This window comes from Apteryx mantelli, chromosome Z (assembly GCF_036417845.1).
Source record: "Apteryx mantelli isolate bAptMan1 chromosome Z, bAptMan1.hap1, whole genome shotgun sequence".
Classification (NCBI taxonomy): Eukaryota; Metazoa; Chordata; class Aves; order Apterygiformes; family Apterygidae; genus Apteryx; species Apteryx mantelli.
Window position 1 is genome coordinate 65,172,842 of NC_090020.1, and position 21,954 is coordinate 65,194,795.

The following is a 21,954-nucleotide window of genomic DNA, read 5'->3' on the forward strand; positions in this document are numbered from 1 at the left end:
CCACCCTCCCTTGAGCAAGCACTCAAAACTTGGACCATGCCTTGGACTATTTGATTTCTTTAAAGTGTTTTCTTCCATTTAAAAAACAAAAACTAGAAAGAAAACCTCAGAATCCACAAGACTACCCTCTGAACACAAGACTTAAGTACTACATATTAAGACCTTTTTAAAGCTAAGACAAAAGCAAGCAATTTTTTCCACTCATTTTACAGCAATCCATTATGATGATTCAAAAACATGAATTGCTTGTCTCAATCAAAATTTAGTCACAAGATCAGGACCTAAGCCTCAATATTTTACCACATATTTAGATTTTCATGTATGATGCACATTTTTTTAATTCCTACCAAAAAATGTTGTTGTATTTCTGTCCCAGCAATTGTAAGTGAATTCTTTGAGCTTTTTAGTTGAGAACAGAGGTAAAAATCTTCATCCTTTTACAAAGCTGCCAGTCCCTTTTCAGGCTAAAAGTGAAATTTAGAATTTTGCTACCTGAGAATTGTTGATGATAATCAATGTCTTTATTATTTAATTGTGGGCCTGGGTTGTATAACTAGGACACTGAGATCATGATGAGCATCAAATCTAAAAAGCAAAAGGCAATAAAAATTAAAATTAGGGGCCTATAGGTCAGTAGATGCCTTATCTCTACAGTCATGTGATATTTGAAGTGTATTAATTTTTATAAGAGCCTGGGAAGGAAATTTTGCTGGAGTTCTACTTCAGAAAACAACTTATGTAAGTCAGCTTCCACAGGAAGGGTTCTGTGGGGTTTTGTAATTGAAGACAGTTTAAAGAAGCAGTTAGCATCTATATTGAGCTACCTTCTAATAGGAAGACTGCTTGTTTTCGAAAAATCTTCACCAGAGTATCATCCAATTCAATTTCCTGTAGCTTAGAAATGAGCTGCTCCTCATTTCGACAAACCTTCTCTTGTGCATACAAGCCATCTGGCATTATTCGTTGCTGTCCCAGCCCTATCAATGCTACTTCCACAGCCAGCGTTAAATAAGATTCCCCTTCTTCTAAGAACTTATGTGCAGGCAGGTGCTGGTACTCCAGAGATTTGCATTGCCCCATGTTCTCTGTAAAGGGTGACACAAAAAGAATAACACATCAAAAATCATTCTAATCCATAATCTGCCTATAATCCCACATTTACAAATGCTTCCTCTGTCAGTATTTAATTTTTATTTTTTAAAAATAATTTAATTGACTATATAAATCTCAAGATCCAATGATCCAATGTAAACTACCGAATTCAATTCTACAAGGCAGAAATACACAAAATAATTACATTTTAAAAAAACCCACTCAAGTAAAAATAAAAGTTTTCATAATTAAGCTGCATCATTTAGAGAAAGGCAGTTTCTTTAGCTCCGTGTTAATAAGGCCAAAATTGGAAAACCCCTTTCAATTTTTTGTTTTCTCCACTCATTTCTGTATGTACTTAAAGCCTTGATGTTGGATAAAGTGGAAAGGGAAAGTTGCTCGTACATCTGCATAGATTTCCGCTGAAGTTATTAGGATTGTGCAAATACAATAGGCCTTTTAAGCATCCTCCATTTGTCAGAGCTCTGTTTAGCGTTTTTTTATTTAAATGTTACAGATGTGTTTACGATAAACAAGTATACTTCTGAATTTTATTTACACTAAAAGTCTTATTTTAGTAAAGATTACTTGCAAATTCCATACAGACCAAGTCATAAATTGCTTTAAGGAGTACTATTGATTCAATTGGTATTTTACAGATCTACCAGATGACAAAATGCTATTCCAACCTCTAGCAGTTTACAGTCTAATTTGGGAACAAAAAGAGTTATTATAGACAGATGTAAGGAAATGGACAACTGCAGCAAATGAGAAGGCAGAATGCATTTGGTAGATTGCGTGTGCAGAGGGAGGTTACTTTTTAACACACACTATATTAATTTCATGTGTTTTTTGCTAATTGTAAGCATTCTGATTTCTGATACTTTACTTAAAAGCTCTTCCAGAAGTGGTGGATATGAAAGTAGAAGCTTATTGAAGAAAATCTAATTGAAGAAAACCTAACTGAATAAAATGAACTTTGAGGCAAAGCCCAAAGAGCAGTGGGGATACTCATGTAGAAGAGCTGTAGGTAGAGGGCTGAATCCAGTTTCTGTCCACACAGAAGGCAACAAGAAAGTATTGCAGAGATGGAAAAAGATGGAGGATAAGGTATGAATCAGTTAAGCTCCTGGGAGGCAAATACTGAAATTAAAATGGGCATACACATCCTGTCCTAAATCATGTCCTAATTCTGAAGCACTACCTTCCAATTCATATTCTTTAAAGATCAAATAGATCATCAGTTTTAAATATTTTCTGTAATTTCTCAGAACGATAAGAGAGTAATACATGTGGCAAGAGTGGCTGCTATGAAGTTTTATTTGGTTTTATTTCAAGTGTGAAATACAGAATTTTCTTCAAGAATGAATTACTGGTAATTTTTGAAGTGTTTTCATATAATTTAAAACAAAACTTTACTTCAAACATTTTCTCTCCCTCGTGTTTTCTTAGGGAGTGAGAATGTGAGTTCCTATACTCAATGAAAACACTGGCTTCAGTTAATTCTGAATGGAGAGGTATAAAAATGCCTCTGGTTACTCGAGACATATAAAAGATAGTCCCCTTTGCACAGTCTTACCCGTGAAGTCTGAGAATCCATGGAAGCTCTCATCATCTACCCGGCAGGCTTCCATCAGGCTACTGAAGAGGGTGCCGATCGGGTCCAAAGGGTGTCCCACCCAACCTTCAAGGTTCGTTATTGAGGTTACTCCTTTGTGGAGAAGTTCTGTATTAGGAAAAAGGAGGGGGTGTAAGGGGAGAAGGTGAATTTCAGCCACTCAAAACAATATAGAAGTAAAACTGATTAAAATGTTTTCAGTACAGCATTCAAAATATTTTCAGTAGCCTCTGCTTAGAGGGAGAAAACAATATGTTTTAGGTTAAATTCATTGCCCTTTGTGATTATGTTAAAAAAGCAAAAAAGAACAAAGGCCAAACATCATTTGAGCATACTATCAAAGTCCATTATGGGTCAAAAACTTCAACTGCAAAGTCATCTCTTACTAGATGCCACTAAGTCTTCTGAAAATGTCTGCTAAAAAATTACATTTTACTTTTTTGTAAAATTCTACCACTATCTCCTCACTCAAAAGTTACAGTACCATTTATACATTTTAAGTGAATCTGATGGCCCTGAGAGAAATAAATGAAAATACTTTAAAATATGTTCCATTTCCATAAATAATATATGAGCTTATCTTGCATCTAAATATTTATTGAGGTAATAAACTCAGAATGATAGCTCCTTTAAAAAAAGATAAAAAAATTAAGTTAGGTATACAAGAATTTGCCCTTTAAATAGATCAAGTGCATTTTTTCTTAATCTAAAATTTCAGTCAACAAATACCTCCCAAAATACTTCATTTTGTAGCCTTCACCAATCAGCTAGAACATGAAAAAAATTACTGTTTAGCACAATGAATTGAAGGAAGCATGACTATGGTAATAGAGGTAATAGGTTTCCCAAATCCCCTTTTTATGAGAGGTCTCACGACAGTAACTTCCCTTTGATTCCAGTTCTCAGCTTGTTTCCCCTACACATTACTGACCTGTGACAGATCAGATGCATTATGGGCAACCATTTAAAAACTGTATACAAACCCTTATGATGCTTTGTTTCTCTACCTACTACAGACTAACATGTAGCTGCCTCTGCTCTCTCTTATTCCTCTTTCTGACTAACCACATTTAATACCACAAAGCCTTAAAACACTAGAAAGCCTGCTTCGTATCTATTTAAATGTGTGAGGCTAAATAATGAAACATAGCCAGTGAGCTGTTGAACTGAGAGTTCAGGAGGGCTTTTTTTCTGGAGAATCAATTGATATGTAACATGAAAAACAAACAAGTGAATCATCATCTTACTAATAAATAGCATGTGCTAAAGACTACAGGCAGAAGCAAGTAATATTAATAAAAAGAATTAATCACACTGTCTTGTTACTAACTCCCTTATAGTCTGTTTAATCTATTGTGTCTGCTTACGAGCTTCGTTTGTGTCATGCCAAAGAGAGGCTTCAGTCCTCCAGGTGCACATACACGTTTAACTTTAAATCATGCAAGTGGTTCCATGGACTTCAAATCAATCACACAAATAAAAGCTAAGTAGAAGCATGTGGTGTTTGCTGAACTGAATCCTAAAGCTGGGCTGCAGCTGAACTGTAGAATTCATCTGCTTAGAGATGACCAACACACTTTGGGATACTAAAAGAATATTTTAAAAATTCCAAACGTAAGAGAGAGAAAAAAAAAAAAAGCAGAGTGACAACATAAAAATGACAAAGCTTTTTGTTTCAAGGTAGGTTGGACCACATTTCACATACTCCATCTTTTATTTGCACATTATTTGACAGTTATAGAAATTGCTCACAAGGAAAAGGAACTTAACAGAAATATTAAATGCCCAGATATGCAGTTAGCAACAGGGAATAGAAAGGAGCTGTACTGTGGTCAGCACACTTCCTACAGGACACCAGCAGACCCTTCACACAGTGCCAGTGTGAATAGTGCCTGTGTAAGTGTGCCTATGCGTGTGTATGTTCGACACACAGACACACACCCTCCTTCCCCGACTCTCAACCTGAGAAGCTCAAAAAGCTGCAAAGCTATGGTATGTTAAGGGAAGACATGTTACGTGATGAAATCATGCAGAAAAGTTCTCACAACTGCTTTTAAGTTTTGTTTAAATCCAGGAATTACAATAAAGCACAAAATTTCTACCTGTACTTTGGGTGCTGGGAAACAAAAATTGAGGCACAGAGGAACTGCCAGCTACTTTCTTTTTAATCAGGTGTCTACCTTGTCTTCACTCATACTTCTAGATGCCCTTTTCTATGAAAGCACCTGCACATACACTTAAAAAATTTACATGCATGACTGCACACTGCACACAGTTTTTGCTTATAATGCATGAGGATATACATGGTTAAGAGTAGCAACCAAGATCTAAAATAAAATTAGGATTAAGGTGTTCTTGCAATAGTTGAGAATATCATTCATCTTTTCCTATGTTCTTTCCTGAAACACAAAGCCAACCCTTTCTCCCTCCACTACCTCAAACTTACGACAAAGTTCAGTGTGGGATTATTTTGGACAGGAAGGACCACATGGCATAGAAACTATATCCAAAGGAGAACGTTCCTTCAAAAAACAGGGGTAGTGTTCATCAGAGGAACAACACAGGACATCTTATAAAACAAGTGTTTCAAAAACTCCTTTTCAGTGACATCAGTCCAACTCTATTCAGAAGCAGTAAAATTTTTAATATCATAAGAGACTCTTTTGGAACAAACCGCCAAATTTGATCCATTTCTGTAGTGAAGACTTTGCCTCAGTATTACCCTCAGTGTCAACCTAGGCTTCCATCATAGAAATACACAGCTCAGCTAAATTCTACTTGAGAAGAAAAAATGATTTTAAACACCTGACATGCCAAATACAAAGCTCTGTTTAACAGCTTACAAATTACACAGGAGGCATATTTACACTGTGTGACCAAATACCTTGATTGGGATAAAGCCCTAATCACGTTAGATGTACTACACACAGCAGAATAGTCCTCGCCCTGGAGAGCTCACAACCTAACTAAGAGAAAACCTCTGACATCCAGAAAGTTACATTACCACTATGATCATTTGTAATGAAGAGTTACAGTCAGCTCTTTTACTTTAGTTTCAAAAACAGTTTTCTCATGCAAAGTTCCAGTCTAGTGTTACTGATGCTCTGTGCTGTGCTTTGCCTGTCTCTCTTCCCCACATTTACCTTTCTTCTGAGCCCGGAACATTTCCAGCTGTTTCTGCTGCTGCCTTCTTAGTGTATTAACAATAGCTATTGCTAGCCTCAGTGCTTCTCTTGGGTATCCATGAGATCGTAATGCATCCACCCTCGCGCAGGCTGTAGGAACATGCTCTAAAATGGAAAAAATAATTAAGGAATAGCAATGCTTCCATGTCTGCAATGGCCTGTTTTGCTAGGTTACTCAAAAGGGCTTTTTTGTTTGTTTTTTTTTGTTTTTAAAACTATGCAAAAGAGACTTAAAAGACTACTTCTGAACCAGCATTTGAAGGGAGCCTCTGTTCTTTTTGCCAGGCTTTTCATTCATCTCCCCACCATCCCCCCAAAATAATACCATAGAAACAGAACAAAGCAGCAAGTCACGGAAACGTCTTTCCGGTTTAGCCACTCACCATGCCAGAGGGGCCACCCGTGAGAGTCAAAGAGCGAGTTCTCAGTGTCGTCATGGTAACAGTAGTTGGTGTATAGGTCACTGCTGATAATGTGCTGTAAGTGGCTGTCCTGCCAGTGAAGATCGCACGCCTCAATGGCTCGAGTGAACACCGTCCGATGTGGCCTGTTCGATGAATCTGTCATTTTCACAAGTTCAGAAAGCTGCATCAGCTTTTACTCATTCATATGTGAATAAGTCATTCACCGTATTCTTGCCTTCTGCCTATTCACCAGCCCCCAACCGATGGTAGCCTGCCTCGCCCCCTCTGCAAGGAGCAGGCTGCAGATGACATTTCACATCCTATTACCAAGCAGATCAGACGAAGGGTGCGCCATTCGCTTTGCATTCAGAAAGACAGATCTACAAAACAGTAAGACTAATACTAAACAGGACTTTGCAAAGGGAACAGCTAAAGATGAAGGACATTCAACAGTGTGTACAGAACGCCCCTAAAAAATAAACTAGAAACTATACAGCACACAGCTACTTGAGCACTTCCAACTTCTCTCCTTCGCAGATCCAGAGCTCAGACCCACAGCTGCTAGAATAAGGGATGGACAAACATTACCTGAGGGACTTTTATTTGCTTTCTTTGAGAAGTGACATCAGCTCTGAGCACTGGCATAATTTTGTGTCACAAACATATACAAATACTGTAAAGAAAAGGATGTATCAAAGCCATGGAACTAACATAATCCCTGTTGGACATCTTCCTATGGCAAAAGCAGTCTGCTGACATGGCCCTGTCTATGAATGTTGAGACTGGGCCATGTCAGAGTTGCCCCTAGCCTGCCCAGGTTGGGCTGAACATCAAGAGATCCAGACCGAAAAGCACCTCTGCAGGGAGTTACATGCTGAATGAACTTCTGTCCCCAGCTAGCTGTGAGATTTAAAAAGGAACCAAGTCTAACTATTCCCTTCCGAGGTAATTTTCCAAGAAAAAGAAACAAGGAAAAACTCTTGTAAGCCCAAATCTGCCACATCCTACAAGCATTTAATTTTAACTTTATCATAACTGTATGAAATATGTATCAAAATATTATTGCTATATGCTTTTTTTCCCAGTTAAATATTCTGCATCTTGCCCAGCTAGCAAAGTAGCAATTGTTGCTCGAAAAGTACTGGGCAGGGCCTCCATCAGATCTGGTAATCACATTTTTGATTAGAAAGAGCATGATCGTGAGCAAGAAGAGACACCTCCTCCAAGAAGGCAAAGCACTGCCTCTGCATCCCGCCGCACACACCTGGCAGTGCAGACTGCAAACCACAGAGTGCGGCCCACAAACAGCTGCTTTAGTTTCTCGCACACCCAGTTTAATTCAGTTGCAAAAGATCTCTCTTTAAATAGGTATCAAAGGCTTTGTAACTGCAAACAAAATGAAAATCCCGACACCGGAAGGGATATAAGTTTATAGCTCAAGCAAAGAAACAACAGGCTTTTACATGACATACTTCAAGGACATCTGATTTTCATGCAACAAATATTTAGAAGGACTAAGTGAAAAGTTAGAAGACCTAACTGAACACAAATACTTGCTTTAAAAACACTGCAGCCCCAGCACAAAAATCTATTTATTCTTTCTGCAAGGATAGTATTAGTGAAAATAAATTGACACTTGGCTGGTCAATCCTCAACAAGAAAGTTACTTGTCCCAGGAAAGTGTGTTGAATTCTGCAAGGCTAGAGTACATAAGATAGAGGTTATAGTATATGTTGCAGTCAGTGCATATGTTTAGGCTCACCTTGGTTAGCATTTGCACCCTGAGGCAAAGCATTGGTTAAATTGGGCAGCTCGTTTCCATGGTTTCCATCTTCCCAGGGACAAACATCCACACTGTTCCATTTTTTCAGCTGTTTTAGCCAACTGGCCTTCTGCTCCAACTTGCAGTGGGGATTTAAGACTATACACATCCACAGAGCACCTGATTTTAAAAAAATTGCTAAATTATGTTTTCTATTAAAAATGCAGCAGCCAATGACTAATTTCAAACTTCTATACTGTAATATTTTTTCTCCCCTCAAAAGCTACACTGTTTGCTTCCCGGATAAGCCTGATAGCAGGTAGACTGAATTCCTGACTCTGAATCTTGGAGATAACGCGGCCAGTTGGAAGTAGTTGGAAGACTGCACCAAGCCAACTTTCTAACCAAAAGGCATTAAGTAGGTCTTCACAAGGTATGGCTTATCAGACAGGAATATCAGTCAAAAGCAAACAAGAACTTGCACATAGTTACAGCAGGAAATTACCCTAGCTTTTCTTTTAGTTTTGTACCCAAAGTAAACGTTGTTTTCTGAGAAAAAGAACTATACATTTTCCAGCTTTGCATTACAGAAACCGAATAAGTGCATTAGTAAAACATGTATTTTCTACACATACATCCATGCTCAAAACCCAGCAGAAATACTGCTCATCATATAATACATTTTCAATCACATCTGGATCTCAGAGACCTACTAAGCACTGTTTTTGTGCAGTCTAACAGGAATAGACATTTTTACTGCAATTACTTCAGTAATTTGGTTACACTGAAAAATTTGTTTTACATTTTCTCTTTACAGAGCTCTAAGCTAATTTGTGCTGACATTTCACACACACCATCACTTCAGAACCTGCTCCCTGACACTGCATAACAGGGCAGGCATAAATACATCAGGGTCTCTAGCAACAATTTTCAAATGGAAAGATTTTTCTCTAAATCGGCTGTCTCTTCATCAGCATGAACTCTGACAGAAGCATGAAGATGTCTGAAAGTGCTATTTAGCAACAGTTCATTTGCTCATTAAGAATGTACTTTATACCCTACAAGAGATTTAGAGAATACGCTTAAACTATGCAATCTTCATGACAGGCTAAATTAAATAAAATAAAAATGCAGCTGGTTCATCCAAGATAGTAAAATTCTCACATTCAAATATCATTTGGCTAAGTAAGAATGCAAAATGGATAACCATAGCACGGGCCATCACATTGCATTCATTCCTAAAGTAACTCAGCATGTTGGTATGCCACAACACCGGAGCCAGTGGAAACAGAGCTTGATCCTGAAGGTTGTAAGTCTCCAGATATTCAGATTGACATAGAATGGGAAAGTAATACCAAAGAAATCTGAAAACCGCTACAAAATAAGATGTGTGGAACACCAGAGAAAGACACTACACTGCTGCAGATTATTGTTGCACTGTAGTTAAATATAGTATAGCGATCTTTTTTTTTTTAAAGAGACTGAAACTTGCACTTTGAGTGCAAAAAACCAACACTGGTTTTTAAAACTTCTTTTAAAATCAAGTCATATGACTTTGTTAGAAATTCTCTTCAACAAGCTTCACCCCCCTCCAAACAGAGTCAAATTACAAAAGATTATTATTATTTTTTAAGCATCAATGCATTCAGCACTGCCCAGGCCAGAAAGAATATATGTCTTGCAATCTGCAAAACAAAACAGAAGATGTGGCATACTGGAAAGCCTTGGAGAATAGTTAGCTTGGATTTATTTATTTATTTTTAGAATAAAGCATTACTTGAGGGCACTTAGGAGACAAAGCAACTCTCAGCATTAAAATAGTAGTAATAAAAAAGGCAATTTAATACTTTGTAACCAGATTCCCAGTGTTTCCAGACTGAAGCAAAGGAAAAGTGGAATACTTTAAAGACATTTAATAATTATTTCAAATTATCCAAGCATGGCAGAACACCCGCTATTGATTACACAGTGCCCCCTACAAACTGAGTAGCCTTTCATTTTTCTGCCTCTCAGAAACACCACTAGAGGCAAAGGAATTCACTTGTTTTCTCCAGAAGGTCCACTATGCATGCACTACATCAAAAAGGCAGCAAAGGGAAGAGATACCCAAAAGTACCAAAATTCTTTAAAAACTACTTTCATTTCAAGAGGAAAGCTATGCCAAGTATAACCCCATTGACAGCAGCTATTGCCTCAGACACCCAGGCTATTGCTATGCAAATGAAGCACGAGGACAAGTGTATTTATAATAAACCCCATACAAACCACTCAAAATTTCAATAGAGCCCAACTGCACTCTGCTCCCAGTGCCTCCAGTGCGAGCTGCGGGCACGGCTGAGCTCGTCGAGGCCCTCACACAGCTTTCAAGGCTGCCCGATTCCCTGCAGGAAGAGGAGCGCGAGACAAAACTCCCTGGCTAGAAGAGAAGGGAACAGAAAGTGCCTCGGGCTTAGCTCCCGTAGCGTAGCGCTACAAAGGCTACCATCTGGGAGAAGGAAGCATAATGCCAGTGACCCCACACTCCTCAGCCTCTTTGGGTTTCTGTTGTGTCTTTTTTTTGTGTGGGTGTGTGTATTTGCCTGTATTCATATTTCTTCCTCCTTCTCCCCAAGCGCCTTCCCCCCACCCCTGACATCTGCTCCATTCTGGCTCTTTCAATTCACTGGTTCCTGTCCTGCTTCTAGCACTGAAAAGTCTGAGGAAAATGTTCACTTGTGCCCAGATTTTACCACATGCCAACTGGAAGGAGCCTGGAGGATATCTTTCTATTTAACTCTGATGCTGCTTCAGTGGAAGCCCCCTTGAGCTGTCCCTTAAATGTCACCACCAACCTGAAGGCTTTTACTGGCCTTAGACCAGAGATTCTCTTTTTTTCTGCCTAATGGCTCCTATATGGGGAAACTGCTGATCATGCTTATCCCTTATTACAGATGAGGGTCATGGAAAAACCAATGGCAGCTACTTGTAATTTGTAGGGAAACACATCTAAATCAATTGCTAGTGACTTCAATCTGGAAACTGCTGTTCACAACAATCTAAACTCAGAAGAAGTTCCCCAAAATACGTTCCTGGCATTCTCAAATAAGTTTACTTGTCTGTCTAGATTTAATGATGTCACCAATGCCACTCACAGTATGAGCAAACATCTCATTAAAGGAAAAAATATAGTATGAATAAGTTTGTGTTTACATATTTTATCTCTAAGATAGTTTTCTCTCTTTCTCCTGTCTCCCCTTTCCCCCAGGCATTAGAGATGTTTTCATACTAGATCCTAGAAGACTGAAACACTCCTCCCCAGAACTACATGCTACTAAACCATAAGTAAAGTTTTGATTTGGTTCCTTTGAGTGTGACCCAGTACAACTCTTCACAGCAGAGGCAAAATATCACCAACAAATACGCAAAATTTTTTCCCCAGAAGATAATTGGAGGATAAGTCATGCTGTGACTGCAATTTGATATTAATTTCACAAGGGAATGAATATTAAAACTGTCACATTGCAGTGAGGCCTGTTTTGGTACAACAATAATCCTCTTGACCTGGAAAAAAACAGCTTTGCCAAAACAGACCTTGGGTTAAAAGAGCCCTCTTTTTGAAAATGCACAGTTATAATTCATCTTTAGTTCACCTCACACCACAAAAAATAGGTTTTCTTACAGCTCTATACAGTGAGTGCCTTCCTTATACATACAGGCGGACGTCAGTACGTTTGTATTTCTCAGTGGACAACCAAACCTCTGAATTCATGGGGGAGAAAGGGACAGCATGCCTTTATACTGATCAGAATTTAAATATGCAGACTGAAAAACATTAAAAAGTATTCAGTCACTGTAAAAGTAGGTGTCGTAATAATTACACAGTCTGTGTATGCATGTATTCATGAACCTAAAGGAAGTGCAGGGAATGTATACAGATTCTCCTTAGAGATTAAGCATTGCTCAGTTTCCATAAATCCCATTATATTTTCTTCTTGCCTCAGTAAATGGGGAGGGGAAAAAAAAAACAACCCCAAACCGCAAGCATTACCAGGGGTTAGGACACTGAGCATGAGTGAAGATTCAGCCTACAATTCTGTTTGATTACAGTCCTCCCAAGAAATCTGCTTTTCCTAGAAATATTATGATATATTGTCAGGGCTGCTATGTAGTGTAGCTGGGGTCAGCATATCCTCATTTACAATACCAGTGTAATCAGTGGCTGAAACTTGGCCTTTGCCTTGGAATTTTACATTTAATATACTTAAGATCAATTTGTTCATTTGCAAAATTAAAATAAGCAAGTTATGGATGCACATCTACTTTGATATTTCTTTGCTCTTCCCATTAATCCAAATCTGTCATTTACAAAATAAAACCCCATAAACTACCAAATTAGTAGCAATCTATCCTTTCAGAGAAAATGGAGCCAGGTAATCAAGATCATTCCCTTTGTGCAGCAGACAAATCAGCTTCAGCACTGCTGCACACTTGCCACTGTGCCCCATTTGAGCCTAATCAATTCTATTACAAAAGCATCATTTTACAGCATTGGAAGTGCCAGAATAGAAACAATAATAGGAGACGGAACCTATGACCCCTTTAAAATAGAAGTGTCAGCAAAGGATTTTAAAGTGGTTTACATCTGGTTTTTAAACACATACACACTTTCACTGGGACAGCCACTTGGAAACCTCAAAGAAGGCAGTATATGATATTTATTGCTTTTCAACAAGAAGGACAAGTGCCTTCAGAATGACTGGCAAAACCACCTCCCTCCTCCAGGCAGTAAGAGATCTCCATTAGAACAAAGCATAATCAGAAGTCCCACTGCAGAATGCTCCAATTAAACAGTTGCTTTTATGGAACAGTGAAGATAGGCAAAGCACTTCAGTGTTGTTCCCTCCTCGATATGAACCCCAAGGAAAAGTAATCTCAGTATTCAGTTGGATCTAAGTTGCAATTTTATTCATAAAAACAATTCCTTAATGCACTCTGGTTTCTCTATGCAGCCTTCAGAAAAAAAAAAAAGAAGCCTGCTATGGGTGCTGTGTTTCTTGGAGAACAGAATGTTTCATTTTGCTCTAATTCATTCTATTACTGAATTAAACTTTGATGTATTGGTCTTGACAAGTGCTTCATGCTGATTGTATTGTGTATGATAGTATAATCACTCCCCATGCATTTCACACTAGCTGGCTGATTAATGCAATAGATTACCTGCAGCACTGATGGCAAGAGGGAATCATTGCCCTTCTGCACAGTGAACTCTGAATGTGCGTTAGAGGGAGCATAGGTATAACGCAGGGACAAAAAATTTCCAGTTCCTTAAGCTTCCCCTGCTCTCTCCCTGTATATCTATGCTCCAAGGGTTGAAGGCATACATGTATTCTGCTGAAAGGAAATGGGTATTTGCATTTTGAGATTCTGTTCTAAGCTATTGTCAACTACATGCTCTGAAGTACGTGAGTCAGGTAATGAAGACTTTGGCTCGCATTTTCCCATGTTTTTGCCTTTTAGCACAATGGAAATAGCAACTAACCAAGTACTTCTGTCATTTTGCACAAGCCCTTTGTTCCAGGTTATGCCTGTTTTAGCTTGGTTTACAAACTGCTCTATCTTTACAGACACTCACTGCCATTTGACCAGGGGGCTTCATATAGGCACAGACATTGACTCAAAAGGCACAGTTTACAGCTTCACAGCCTGAGACTATAGTCTCTCTGTGAGAGCACCTAGGGATCCCTCACAAGTCCATTAGTTGCCCTCTCACTAATGGTACCTTATAACCACTTCTAATCATCATAACAAGGCAAGGGCTTGTCCACAAGGTCCACAAACCCAGGGGAATGTATAGAGCACCTGCAAATGAAACTCACTGATTAACTTCCCTAATATCCACAACCCTGTTCATTCATTCGTTCACAATAAATAAAAGCATTGCTAATACTATTACAAACAGTACAAAAACACTCCTTTATGAGCATCCTCAGATGATTCTTCACAAGTTTTTTTTAAGTAGTTACCACTATTCACAGCCAGGTGGTGAACTCAAAGTGTGCTCCTGCCCAAAATACAATCTAGACATTTTACCAAATGTTTTAACTGGTACGAATACATTCTCAACAATTAGCCTGTTTTCAGATAAAAGTTATTATGATCATTAACTATAAATAATAACCCTACTTCTACTTAAATTTCTCACAGAGAGGAATCAATTCCTCTCACATTTGGCTTTCTTAGGAAGATGCAGAACTAGAAAGTTTGAGAAGTTCGTCAAACAAAACAAGATCTTCATTAAAGAAAGGGAGAAAAATAGCTCTCATCTTACAGAAAAGTAGGTAAGTTCAAACATTCCACTGCATAGTGGGAAAGGACAGAAAAATAAATATGATCGCCACTATTATGCTCACAGAACCTAAGAAAACCCACTATAAATGGCCAGAAGAACACATAGTTTGACTTCCTTCGTAGTCTAAGATTCCCTGAGTTAACTGTTGCTTCAAGTCCAAAAGTGATAGTTGAGTTTCTAGAAAAAACAGCATATTTCAATTTTAAAAATTTCCAGTAAGAGAATCTAGCACAGCCCTTGGTAAGCTGTTCCACTGGCTGGTTACCATGGCTCCAAATTCTAAGCTTATTTCTGGTTAAATGTATCCAGCTTCAATTACAATTTTCACCAACCTTTTGTTTGCTTGGTAGAAAAGTCTTCACTACTAAGTTATTTTTCTACGTAGCTTTTTCAAATCATGAAGGAGATCATTCTCCTTCATCTTATTTGATGGGCACAAGCACACTGGGATTCTTGCAACTTTCACTTTAAATTACTTTTCTGATTTTTCAGTTATTTTCCCAGTATCCATTCCAGAAAGAAAACAGGAAAATATCACAAGGACAGATTGCTGGACTACAGTAAAGCTCACTGCTTCTCTCTATGCTCTGGTATTTACTAGAAGCGATATCAGAAAATTAAGGGACAGTTCAACCTTACTAAGGTATTAAAAATAAAAAGTAGGAGGAAAGAAAAAAAAAACACTATTAATTTGAGTTCATAGTAAAAGTCTGATCTTAATCTTGGAAGTCATGATTCCAAGATTATTCCACAGATATGGCCACAATGAGTTTTGTAGCAGCTCTAAAACAACAATTTTCCAGAACTTTTGTAAGGAAATCAGTTAAACAGCTTACAAATAAAAACTTTAAAAAAATGTTTTAAAGCAGATTCTTGAAGAAATTTGGCTCCTACTGACAAAGTACTTTCATCCAAATGAACCAAGCTTTCTGTACAGCATCAAAATTAAATCCCTAAGACCATGCTTATAGACTAAAGGTAATTACTTCCACCATTACTCTTCAAGTCTTGTAGATGCAGTTTTACCACAGGAAAGAATACCCTCTTTGAAAATAGCTCCCACTGGCTATCACACTACAGGCACAAGTACCCTCAGTTCAGATACCATCATGACACATGCCAATAATCTGCCGCTGCTCATAATGAAAGAGGAAGGAAATCATCCTCAGAGAAGATGGACAGAACCCATTTTTGCAGAATCGCAGCCTGGTTTCAGTCACAGGGGAAATGAAGGTGACAGCAACAACTGAGACACTGTAGGGCCAGACAGCAATTTCTTTAAGTTGTCATCCATAACTCAGGCCTTAGAGCAGGAAAACTGTCTTGTGATGCTAACTCAGAAATACTGTTAATTTAGTGCCTCCAGTGGCATAAGTCATTCAAATACATTGACATATATTAACAGCATATTCTGTGAAAAAGGAGGTGGAATCATATGTGAGTGAACCAAAGGCACACACATTTTATAACTGTATGGCAACCACACAGCTAAGACTCAAAAAACTAACTGTAAGAAAAGGATTAGCAATTAAGCAAGGGTAGCCTACAGGAAATGACGCGGTTGCAGACAAAAACAGGTGTAAAATACCACTCCACCTAGAAGTCCCATGATGAAAGACCAAGGGAAACCACACAAAGCGTGGTGCATCCCACCTCCTTTGAAACATAGATATTCCTATACCTTTCACTTCAAGGCCAAGAATTTAAGATATTATAGTGCAATTGATTAATCTAAACTAAGAAACCAATTTTAAAGTAACTTCATTTTCTAAACGTGCAGGGCATTTGCACTCTCATCAATTTTAAGGTAGAACATTCAATTCATTTAGATTCAATTAGAAACTCAGGTACCCAAAGAGATCATCTAAATATGGATATAAGCTTGGCGCTCAAATTTGAAAATTACAGCCTCACTGTACCATTTCAGAAATACCATAAAACATGGGGAAAAGCAAATGTCTCTGCTGCAAAGATGATTCTAAAAAGGGATTGCACTAATTTATGCAGCTCCAGAAAAAATGGTATTAGAGTGCAAAAAGTGTAATGAATGCTTAACTTCAGTGATACTTTTTCATGGCAACACTGAAGTAGTCACCAAATTTGGCATCAGGAAGGAATTTCTCTAGGGGCGTACTGGCGACAACCCTAGCTGCTTTTGTCCTTTTTTTCCCTTCCCTTAAGTACTAAGCAGAGATAATCTGTTTAGAACAGCTGGCATGTCCCATTAATACAAGTTTGTCTCTCTAATTGCAAAGGGAAGGAATGCCTGAGATAGAAATATAGATGGAGAATAGCTTCATTTAGTTAAGGCTGAAAGAATCTAACTTAGTATTTTCTAGAAATGAATATAAACGTCTATCAGAAAAATTCAGTGTTTTCTGAACCAAAAAACCCACATTATTTAACACTCAATCATTAGTTTGCTCATGGTAAAATAGTAACTAAATCTTTCTTAACTAATCCATAATGATTCCTTGCTTAAATTCAACATTTTAAATTAAGTTTAGATGAGGAGCAAAGAGTTACTAATAAAAGTTTAGGCATAATCTTTCAGGAAAAAAGGACAAATATATTATTTCTCTGCATGACGACCTTGTAAATGATATTTTAGTTTTAAATCTCAACACACAGATATATCACTCTGATCCAAAAAACGGCCAAAATATTAGCAAATATGAATTCTAATTAGTCCACCAGAATGTTCCTACACTGAAAAGCAACCTGCAGTAAGGCATAGTGGCAGTGAAAAACTACTAAGATAATGCATTAAGCAAAGATATGTTACTCCACTCAAGAAACGCCTTAACAAGAACAACTCATTTAGTATGCATAACAAAGGATTTTGAGTGTCGCCCATGAAAGCTTTATGCCACAAATGAGACACATGGCAATATCACAAGAGGGTCTACACTTATAAACATTAGATACCGACAAGTGGCTGAGGTAGACAGGAAAAGCTTACGCATTAAGACGTAGAGAGTACCCACCTGGAAGTACAGATTACCTTTAAGTTCTCCTCAACTCTGTGAAATATAAGAATCAGAGATCAGGATCAGAATGAGGAAAGCCCGGAATATGTTGGCCAATTATCCACTGCCCTGCCTTGCAAGAGCTTTCTGGATACACTCTTTTCCCCAGGACACAGACATCTTATTTTTGTTCCTTAAGAAAATATTCCTTGACTTAAAAAACAGCTCCCCTCCCCCTTAAATGATTCTTAAATATAAAAATGGAGGAAATCTATTAGAAATGTTTGTTTTGAAACATGCAAATTGTGTGAAGTTGCTTCACCGCAAAGGCAGGCAAGAGGATATAAAGATACTGAAAATGGTAGTTCACAAAAAAAAATATTTGATCCTGTAATCTACGTGTTGACAAGCTGTTGGGCTCCATCACTCCACCAAGCAGTAGATACTTGTCTTAGATTCTTCTGCTTGACTGCTTTCATCAGATTAAGCATCTGGGATTTAATTTAACAGTTTCAGCTTTATTAAGCTGTCACAAGAGCGGCCCCGCTTTGATAACAGTAGCTGCTCCAATTATGGCTTGGTTTAGGGTTGACAAGTATAATGATTCATTCGTGGCACATGAGAAGCAATAAAAGGTTGTTTTGCATTACAGCTTTAAAAATGTGGGCATTTTTTTCATTTAATTTGTCACTTAGCTTTTGCTAAGAGGACATTTAAATTGCAGTAAAAGGCAAATGGGGCTTTTAGTTTAAATGTAATCCCCATATTTAAATGATCTGTAATGGCGCAGTGTTCGAGTGGGAACACTATTGTTTCACAGTGGGCCCTGATGGTGACATGTGACATTTGTATTCAGGTCCTGTATTATCCATGTGGCTAAAGGGCTTCCAATTTCATTTCACAGCCAGAAGCCTGCAGAAAACACCAATTAACTTGCAGATCCCATTTGCCAACAAAACTCAGCCTCTTCTCGATGTCTGGCATCTGGCAGTTCTCAACATTTAATTCCAAAGCAGAGCCTTGCAGCCATCATGATCCCTGTGTTCTGGGGCACAAAGTCAAATTTTCCCCTTTTATTAAGGAAATTTTTTCACTTTTGTAGACCACAAGCAACTTTTACTTAATTCTTGATGGATGAATATTTAAAAATTATTACTGAAGTAAGACTGCATGGACTATCTTTTTTCCTCCAGAGTGCAAAGAAGGTTAACTGACCTTTTCTTGAAATCAGAGATCTCTGTTCATCAGCCATCGGCAGATATTTACTGCGCATTTCCATATTCTTCCATCTTATCAATGCAATTTAATTAAAAAGACAGACCAAGGGGCTTCATATAATTAATCATTCTGATATAGTTAAGTCTTGAACCATGGTCATTGAGAGTTAAACATCTAAAGATCAGCATGTGAAATTTACCTACTGAGACACCATTTAAACAGCAACAACATGAAGAATTCCAGCTCAACGTCAAACTCTGCAAAGTGCATTCCTGTATTATTGTTCCAAGTTGGAAGTGATCACCAATGCATCACTGAAGTCACATCTAAATCCTTCTAGCATGAGAAGAATGCTAGTCTTATAGCTTCAAAGTGTAATCTTGATCTTGCCAATACATCATCTCTGGAGTCTAACAAGTAGCTTTTAGCTCAATCCATTCTTTGAGGTACAACAGGGGAATCAGCTTAACCTAGTTATAATATTCTTCCTCCTGATCTAAAAGCTTTAAAAACAAACAAAAAAACCACCTTAACATATAGCTAGCTAACTTGAGGCCCTCAAATTGTAAATTGCTTATGGAATTAAGACTTGGTATTGACTTCTCAAAAAATGGTGAGGATCACACTAGTTGCAAAGTTTTGGGGGAAGTGTGATGGGGGTAGGGTTTGTTTTTTTTTTTAATTAAATCAGCACCTTCAAACATTCAAAGATCAATCTGACTTCTACTGAAGCTAACGCAAGTTACCAAAATTCAGCAGGAATTCTGATCAGAGTCCAATGTGTCTCTGCCAATGCCCAGTGCCAGAGAGGAAGCATCAGTTAAGCTTTAATGAATGGCTCAAGTGACCCAATCAAGGAGCAAAGCTGAAGGTATTTAAGTATGCTGAAAATCCTAGGCCAAGACAAACCTGACAAAGCAGCCGTATGCCTAACAGTTGGTAGACGGCATCCCAAGGCAAGCAAACAGGCCTTTATTAAGTGAAGCCTAGATTTACATATTTTACGTGTGCTAAAATCCTCTGTAACTACAATGATCACAGCTAAGACAATTTTTTTTAAAGACATAGATAAATGCCAATCTCAGATTACTCTGAACAGATACAAAAAGGTCTGCAAAGGTCTGTCCCAATTTCTTTATTGATATTTTAGTCCCATCCTAGGAGAAGACGACAAGGTAGGAACTAGATATTTTAGAACACAATGATACCATCACTCCCTTAGCTCATGTCTGAGCTATCTCCGTCACTACTAGCCCAAGTCTTTGGTCTGGAGGGACATTCTGCTCCTCCTTCTGCAGTTTGTTATTGTCCTAACAATGGTCTGGTCTGTCCTAACATTCATGTTTATTTAGAGAAGCATGTTCACCTTGAAAAAGGGTTACTTTTTACCTTGAGTGAAACTCAAGGCAAAATTATAGCAAAAACATGGCAGCAGCTTGTACTTTTCACACAAGGTAGCAGTCAAGCTGGAGAGACTCCAGCTCCAGTTAATTGCAGTTTTTACAGAACTTGCTAAGCAAGAGTGGAAGCAATTCTACCAATGTGGGGAAAAACTGGACAGTTTAGCAACATAAACGCAAGACCTACAGCTGGAGGTGGAAGAACCAGGTTACGTTATCCAGTCATTGTTCTGCCTTTACCCTACTGCATGCTTGAAGTGGGCTGAAATTGATTTGTAATAGAAACTGTGGTACAGGATCAAAATATTGTGCTAGTGCTGCAGGAGGCAGAGCAGTTCAGGACTGAAATAGTAGGGACTTCTTAAGATTACAGATACAGTGACTGAGGTAGTAGTGAGGCTGGAAATTTGCACTGCAGCTTTTGGGGAGTGGCAAATATAATTCTGATGAAACAAGGGTAAACTACTCAATTCAATTAATGTGAAATATTGGTTATTTGATGCTGCAGGCAGAGATTCCAATTCCTCCACCTTCAGGTGCATGCTGTCAAGGAGATGATGTTAATATGAAACTGATGAAACAAGAAGAGGAGCCACTAAGACAATTTATCAAAACCTTTTATGTTTATTGGCAGCATGTGGTAAGACTGCTACAGGTAAACAGATGGAGAACACATTTCTGTCTCTCCCACCACCTACCAGCTCAACCCACATAAGCAACGAAGCATGAGACCTTCCAGTTTTCGCAACAATACAATTTTGCTGTGCATGTGTCCATCTAAGCACCTGCCATGTGTGGCAAAAGGTGCTATTCCCCTTCCCCCCCACTCCAAGCCAAGGCAAGATCATAAAAATGACATGCTAAAAGGGTTACTAAATTTGAAATAGAATAGTTATATCTAGACTGTCTGACAGAGTTTTGTCTGCTCTGATCTGAAAGCTTCCACCACAGAAGTCTACAACTTCAGCTACACAGCCAGTGCTTTACTGGCCTAATGCTTCATTCTGAGTAAACATAATTTATGCTGAACAGATTCTATCCAGTCTTAATCCCACTAGACAGTGGGCAATTAATCATGGTCATCTTTAACCTTTACAAGTGGAAAACTCAAGTTCTGCTTTTGACTTTTTCATCCTAAATGAAGCATTTCACTCTTGTTTTTATTTAATTTCATTTAGCTCGATTCTGGACCTTTAAAATTTATTAAGCTCACTTTGATTTTTGGCTCTTTCAGTGTTTACAACTTATCCTATGGGGCATCATCTATAAGTTTTATATACGTATTCCATTCCGCATAAATCAGGAATAGAAATATTGACCAGAACACAGCTGAAGACAGACTCCTGTAAGACTATACTTGAAGCGTATTTTCAGATTGAGTAGGAGCACAGGTAACTACTCCAAGTTCCACGAACCACAAGACTATTCCATTTAGGCTGTACATCTTCAATTTGCTTTGACAAAGCCTCCACGACAGCATCAAAACCTTACTACAGCTAACACATACCACATTAATCCCTTCCCTCATACACTTAATGAATTATTTTTTAGAGAAACAAATTAGATTTACCACTATATTTTAAATAATTCAGGTTGTTGTTTGTCACTGTTATCTTCTACATGCTTACACACCAACAGATTAGTAGTTTGTTCCAGCAATGCTCGTGGTCTATTGTTTCTTACTGCCACCCACCCTTCTTTAAAAGATCAGTGTCATTTACCTTTAAGCAGTTTTGAACTTCCCCTCACTGTCACAAATTCTCATAGATTTTCAGAACTTCTGAAGCAGTTACATATAGCTCAAACTGTGTCAGCTAGTTTCTGGAATACTTTAGAGCAAGTATCAGACTTTACCAGTTTAAATATTCTTTTACCATTACTGCCTGTGTTCCTCTAACTCTTCTAGAACTTATTCGTGTATCCTGTCACAATTAACACTTGCTAGAAAGCAGGAATTGTTTTAGCCCTCTGTTATTTG

The 21,954-nt window shown here is 38.1% G+C and overlaps 1 protein-coding gene across 1 annotated transcript in view; it reads right to left on the reverse strand.

The window, feature by feature from the left end:
- Nucleotides 1-21,954, reverse strand: part of ZSWIM6 (zinc finger SWIM-type containing 6) — a 115,560-nt gene that overhangs the window by 18,821 nt on the left and 74,785 nt on the right. The window contains exons 5-9 of the mRNA XM_067316472.1: nt 8,062-8,241; nt 6,279-6,455; nt 5,854-6,000; nt 2,672-2,818; nt 825-1,085 (exon numbers count right to left, since the gene is read on the reverse strand). Of these exons, the coding sequence (XP_067172573.1) occupies nt 825-1,085; nt 2,672-2,818; nt 5,854-6,000; nt 6,279-6,455; nt 8,062-8,241 (912 nt within the window). The remainder of the gene's footprint in view (nt 1-824; nt 1,086-2,671; nt 2,819-5,853; nt 6,001-6,278; nt 6,456-8,061; nt 8,242-21,954) is intronic.